This window comes from Sesamum indicum, linkage group LG15 (genome assembly GCF_000512975.1).
Source record: "Sesamum indicum cultivar Zhongzhi No. 13 linkage group LG15, S_indicum_v1.0, whole genome shotgun sequence".
Taxonomy (NCBI): Eukaryota; Viridiplantae; Streptophyta; class Magnoliopsida; order Lamiales; family Pedaliaceae; genus Sesamum; species Sesamum indicum.
In genome coordinates this window covers 4919309-4926352 of record NC_026159.1, presented here as the reverse complement: position 1 = coordinate 4926352, position 7044 = coordinate 4919309, and the positions used below count along the sequence as shown (strand labels likewise).

Genomic DNA, 7044 nt, shown 5'->3' with positions numbered 1-7044 from the left:
AATTTTTTAACCACTTGTTATCCTGCTATGGTGTTGATCAAATTTTTACATTTCAAGTTAACCTCTTCTGTGCTTAACTGATTTTCAGGTTGATGATGTTCTTGACACAAAATTAGATCGGAAGTTTCAGCTTGTCACAGATAAGGGGACACTGGATGCAATTGGATTGCATCCTGATGGTCCTGTCAAAAGGTAATGTAGTATCTTACGTTCTTCGGCTTTCATCATATACAGCTTTTATTATCTTTACCCCACTCTGATTGAGGTAATAAATTGAAATATCTATTCTCATGCTGCTTTGTTTAATCTCACCCTCCCCTGGTTGTACGCCTGTCTCCATTCATTTAGTATTTTCCTGCTTGCTTAAAAAGATCCCTTTTGTCTCTGAATTAATAACTCAGAACTTTTTAGCCTGTCCCTAGAGCTGAAGACTCCACGTGATGCCAGCCTATAGAAACACACTATTCAAGTATTTCAGCTTACCAATAAACAGACTAGACCTTCTGATAATATGTACCTCTGTTTCAGGATGATGTATTGGGACTCTATATCAGGACTTGTTGCTTCTGGTGGCTTATTGGTGAGCATCTGTACTTCCATTTATTTATTTTTATATGGTTCACTTCTTCGCATTATTCTACTTCTTGTGGAAGTGTTGCTTCCAAAGGCCTTATAATTTCGACCCATTTGAAACCTTAGGTTTATTTGCCTGCGAAATCTGGTCTAAATTGTTTAAAATGTAAGATTGAGTAAAGTCCCAACATGTTCTCTATTTTTTACTGTCAGCTTGCTTTGTTGTCTGCATGTATTAGGTTATCACATCGTGCAACAGTACAAAAGATGAACTCATACAAGAGGTGGAGACTTTCAATCAAAGGAGAACTGGCGCCTCTCAAGAACCAGATACCACCGCTCACCAAAATGCCACCAGAGATATCACATTCCAATACGTCGACCACATACGCACATATCCAACCTTTATGTTTGGAGGAGCAGTTGGATCACGTGTTGCAACAGTGGCATTTCTCAGAAAGTGATTTTACCTGATAGTGTTTGAAAGACATTATGCCGTTCTTGAATGATTGTGGAATTTGTTAACTTACATTTCGCATTAATTTGATGAATTTGCAAACTACTGATCTTTGAAATGTTCTTTTTTACTTCTCTCTTACGGGGATAATTGGTTCGATCTTTTAGTGATGTGGCAGGCAGTTGAAAGTTTCTGTACATGGTTTTTACCCAGATCAAATATCTTGTATATCTGATTTCTTGGTTAGCTACTAACTCGTGGAGTCATTATTTACTTTTACATGTATATTTACATATTTATTGATACAGGACTGAAGGCGGGAATCAATCCTGGAGATGGTTTCTCAATTACAAAGCAAATAGAGAGGTTGAGAAAATAAAGAGGCATGATGAATATTTAACTTTACCGAACAATCCAGGAATGTTGGTGGTATAAATATCAAGCCACTTGTTTCTTAGCAACGCAATTGATTTGGTATGATCAAATTGAATCCTGATAGGTTTGGCGCCCCCTTCTTCCTCTCATCCAATTGGTGACTCCTGTCTGCTGCTCATGTAGGAGCATAGAGCCGGTCTCTCCAGTTTGAATCATGATTAGTACGTATTATAGCGAATGTAAATAGTGAAGTTGGAAACACGCTTGTGTTGTTTAAAAAAATCACATGCTTTCACCAATTAGGTAGTCTTCTGGGCAAGAAATATGACGTTAAACCAAATAATAGAAGTACGAAAAAACATTTAAAATCAGTAATCTTTTCAACAATATATATACACAGGACACAAACAATAAGTGAACAAAAGTAGAAGTCGAACCCCCATTTATGTTACCATTACACGCATATATAGTGGCAACGCACTGATTTAAATGCACTACAAAGGAAACAATGCAGAGGCCGAAACTACAACACACAACTGTGAGGCCAAAAGTGCCACCACTTAACCATGAAGAAACCGACCCAAACTTCCGTCTCTTTATTCCGTTCTTGTGGATTGGCGCATAGTTCCATCTGGGCTCAGCCAGACAACATCTTTCAAGCCTCTCCCTCTTCTTCACATCTTCTATCCTCTCCGTCAAATTTCCGATCAAACCAACGCACCATTATTTCACAAACCTTGCAAGACTGCATTCGAATGGAAGAATTTTGATTTAAGTAAATTAATATTTCAAATTAACAACAAATAAAGTCAATATCAAGGTTTACAAAATAGGTACTTTGTTTTAGTAAATTATCCAAACAAATTAGATGAACTCCTTGTTTTGGATTTGAGATCCTCGTCTCCAAATCCAACAGTCCAAACATAACCAAAATGAAGTTTCTTTGTGTGTGCATATATTTATATATACATAAGGACATTTGTTTACCTTCATGACTTTTATAATATGGGGATTTAAGTTGCAAAGACTGATGAGAAAATCTTGGTTTCTTGCATTGCAGAACTGCAGTAGATGGATGAAATGGTGAAGAAGCCATACATAGTTTAGTTCAAAGGAAAATGAAATATATGCATATATAATTAATAAGGTGACGACTATTAATAATTCATGTTGTACTAATTTTAAACAATTTTATGTTCACTAATTAATAACGATGTTCTTTTAAGGGCTCGTTTACTTTCGTGATTTGGATAATTGGTTGACAAAATACGAATGGATTTGTAGTAGGATTTGATAAATTAATAAAAATTATAAATTGTTTACTTGATTAGGTTAAGTGATGGATGAAAAAGTTTCAATAGTAAGGAAAAGATCCGTTTCTGCTTGGATTTCTCCATCAGACCACATGCAGTCTGATTCCCATATCAAGCCCAATCAAGACTTGTCCCGAGCTTGTAGGATTCTGAATGAGCCGATATCATGAAAATAAAATGATTTACACAATTGGATAAATGACACAATCCAAACTTATACCTAAATATAATAGGCCCTAACTGGATTTGTTGATACATAAATATAGGGAAAAATGCATGCCCCATTGATATACGAAACGTGCAAAATATTTCTCTGTGAAAAAAAAAATCAAATTACCCCATGTATTTTTAAAAATAAAGTAATTTACCCCAGGTCCTGAAAGTAACCTATACGCGCTTTAGGTGTAATTTAAATTGATTTTTAAGAATAAAATATTATTTTATATTTAAATATAATATATACTAATTGTATTATATATAATATTTATAATAATATGTATTTTTATTTTAAAAAAATAAAACAAAATGAAAAGGACAAACCCCTCTCTCCCGCACCCTTTCTTCCCCCCACCAATCGCTTGCCCCAACCTTCCCGCTTCTCCTCAACCGCCTTCCCGCCACTGCTCCCCCTTACTTTCAACTTTATCTAATAAAATCATTTCTCTAAAAATAAAAGTTTTCGCAAACACTCACTTCGTTGAATAATTCTTTACTATCCCATCATTCCAGGCATTGACTTGTAATGCGGAGTATAAATATATATTATTGAAAATCGTATTTTTGTCCATATGTTAGGCCTTTATCAATTTAATCATGTTTGTTATAATTTTCTTACATTACATTCTATAAGTTAAAAATTTTCTTAATTTTTTTTAATATCATCTTAGGAATGATATCTTTAATTTGTCTCTTTAGTTTTGAAAAAGTAAAAATAATTTATGTAAATAAATTATAGATAGGAATATAAATATAATTATCTCTAAAAAAAACAATAATCAGTGGTTCCTTCTGATCGCTCCAAATGGGTGCTTAATTACATTTCCTATGCTATTGACTCAAATAATTTTATATTCATTAATTATAATTTGTTTATGAATTTGTTGATATATATATATATATATATTTATTTATATATTTATATATAGTCAATTGCATCCCATTTGCAGCTTCTTTATCCGTAGATTTTTATAAATTACAATTTGCATTTTTAAATAGGTGTAACCACCTAATTAATTTCATTGGATGATTATATTGTCATCACCTCAAGTTTGACGAAATTAATGTAAACTTTACGTGATTTAGAAAATTATATTAAGTACATTTATATTTGCTTTCGTTTAACAAATGAGTCTATCTGTTAGTCAAAATTATCAAATTTTTGTATATTAATAAAAAAAAAAAAACTGAATGAAAATTGATATTTACCATCAATTGATTTATTACTGACTTGTTGTAAGTCAAATAAATCTTTTTTTGACTAAACTAGTCTTATAAGAGTGAAGATATACCTTGTCAAATGCATTAGCGTCTGAAGATGTATAGCGATAGTTTGGTTATAAAAAATTTGTTTGACCTACAATAAGTCGATAATAAGTTCATGGGAGTTGAATATGGATTTTCATTTAATTAGCAAATTCGATAAATTTTGACTAATGAATAGCTTATTTATTTGAAAGAAGTAAATCTCAGACATACTAAATGTAATTTTTCAAATCACATGAAATTTACGAGTAATTGTATCAAATTTTAAGAAATGGCAGAGTAATTATTCCTAGTCACTATCCTATGCATTGACTTGAAATGTGGAATAATAACTAATTGGTAGGCTTAATTAAGAAAGAAAAAAGAAATATTAATATCCTAATTCCTTTGGCCCTGCCGTCATTAGTTGGAACCCACAAGTTAAATTGATGTCATTAGCATATTCTTTTGGAACTTATTTTATTATTATAGTTTGTAATAGATAAAACTCATATTTATAGTTTGTAAAACATGAGATACCCAATTTAAAAATTGTGTAAAAACTCTAATTGCCTTGATGGAGCTCTAGAAGAAAAAAAGTACAGGATTAATTACAATGAGCCCCATTGAAATTGTTATAATTATAGATTAAACCCTTATTCTTTTGGAGTTACAGAACATTCTCTTCAAATTCCGACAATTTGAAAATCACAGGGACAAATGTGAAAACATCAAATTACCCTAACTTGAAAATTGAATATTATAAGATAGATAATTATTAACTAAAATTAAGTCTTTTGAAAGTTAGTATATGTAATTACTTTTAGGCCCTTCTTTTTTAAAAATTATCAAAAACTTCGTCTATATTTGTAATATTTACACGCCTTTCCTCTAATTAAGATTTCAGAAATTGACATGTGAAGGTTGTGTAAATATTTTATATTTACTTGTTGCAAAAAAACTTGAATAGTTAATATTGTAAGATTTGATGTTATAAAATTATTGCAAAATAATCTAATTTAATGTGCATTATACAACACACGATTCCAATTGATTTTTAATTTTTATTAAGAGAGTGGTCGGGTGAGTTTATAAGTTTTTCGTACTAGATAGTAAATATTATAAAAAAAATTATATTTTTTGCTATAATATAAATGATTATGGTTTAAAATTTGTAGTAAATTAATTAATATTATTAACCACTGTCAAATAAAATGAATACGTAAAAACTTAAACTTTTATCATGATTAATCAATATTTGTCATAATTTTTAGCTATGGCCGTAACACTTGTCATGATTTCACCTATGACTAATGTTTCGGTCTCACTTGCAGAAACAACGACTAATATCCATTGCGGAGCCATAGTTAATTTATATTTATCATATTTTTATTCTTTTGACCACATTAACTATCTGTAGCGATTAATTCATATTTTTTCTAGTATGAAAGTTCTTTTAAAAACAGTACGGAGATCCTAACTTATTTCAAAATTCTTAACAAACGTCTTCAATTTCGATTATGTGAATTAAGAAATTTTCATCATGAGTAACATCTTACAAGTTTCATTACCTTATTTTATCCCAAACACTTCAAGAGTATATTTTTAAAATAAGATCTAACATATATATGCGGTCCAAAAAATCTTATAACATGTACAGGGAAATTTATTTTTTTCGTCCTTTAATTTTACCCTCTATTAGATTTAGTCCTATAAGTATGCCCATTAACTATTTAGTCCTGTAAGTTTACAAAATATGACTCTGCACAAGTGTGAAAAAAAATTGATGAAGAAAACTATTGCTAACTAACTGCTAACAACCCTTAACTACTAAAACCGTGAAATCACTTACAAAAGTGTCAACACGACTTATTTATAAAATTCGAAATATACAAAGAATGAACTAAGTATGTGCGGGTTCTCAACATATAATTCTTCAAGCTAGGCACAAATATATATAACAATAAATTGTGTGTGAGTGTGTGATTATACAAATTGTCATGTTCTAACATGAGTTGTTTGTACAGAGGTGGTAGGAAGTCGTTAATTTTGTCCGAGTACAATACAGGATGGAGTGTTGGGGACATGGATCAATAATATGACGAGCGTAATATACTTATGATACAATTGGTGTATAGCTAAGAAAAAAGTGATAAATCATATAACAAGCGTATTGTTATGTGATTGGTTTAGTTCGATCAAATTTGAATTCCCAACCTATCGGTTGATCGCGTGGCAAGTCATTAATTGGAATGAAGTAACAGGGAAATAGCGTAGAGGCAGAAACTGCAACTGAGAACGGTGAAGCCGAGAGTCCCCCCAACCTCGAGCATAAGTTGAAGAAACCGTCGCGAAATTCGGTCTCTTTTAGGTTTGATGTAATTGTTGTGGATTGGCGTATAATTCCATCCGGGCTCAGCCACGCAGCATCTCTCCAGCCTCTCCCTGTTCTTGATATCTTCTATCCTCTCCCTCAGAACCCTTAAATTCGCATCCACCATGTTTCTTGATCTCCCTGTCAATCATAACCAACACATGATTATTTCACAAATCTTGTAAATGAACTTTGTCTGTGTGTATGTCTGCGTGTATTATACACACACACACACACACCTATATATATATATGTATGTATGTTTGCATGATTACCTTCATTCTCGTAGTAATGGGCTCTGAGTTGAAAAGACTGAGAAAATTTGGACTTGTTGCGCGGCAGAATTGCACTGCACACATAAACGGCTGAAGAAGCCATAGTTGATGAGTTCCAAGGAATGTTGATGTCTAACATGTATATATACAGGCACATGCGTATGGTTGAATATCATGAATTTCTTTTCTTTTTTTTTTTTGGGGGGGGGGGGGGGG

At 32.0% G+C, this 7044-nt stretch overlaps 2 protein-coding genes across 3 annotated transcripts in view; one reads left to right on the top strand and one right to left on the bottom strand.

The window, feature by feature from the left end:
• LOC105177907 (protein-lysine N-methyltransferase Mettl10) overlaps positions 1-1227 on the top strand; it is a 4379-nt gene extending 3152 nt beyond the window's left edge. For both annotated transcript variants that reach the window (XM_020699269.1, XM_011101199.2), the window contains exons 5-7: positions 89-192; positions 529-580; positions 813-1227. In XM_020699269.1, coding sequence (XP_020554928.1) covers positions 89-192; positions 529-580; positions 813-1037 — 381 coding nt within the window. In that variant the 3' untranslated portion in view covers positions 1038-1227. The remainder of the gene's footprint in view (positions 1-88; positions 193-528; positions 581-812) is intronic.
• LOC110013189 lies at positions 6078-6939 on the bottom strand. Its single transcript, XM_020699281.1, has 2 exons — positions 6829-6939; positions 6078-6694 (listed from the first exon to the last, which is right to left on the bottom strand). The coding sequence occupies exons 1-2, from the start codon at positions 6929-6931 to the stop codon at positions 6423-6425; spliced, it is 375 nt and encodes a 124-aa protein (XP_020554940.1). The 5' UTR covers positions 6932-6939; the 3' UTR covers positions 6078-6422.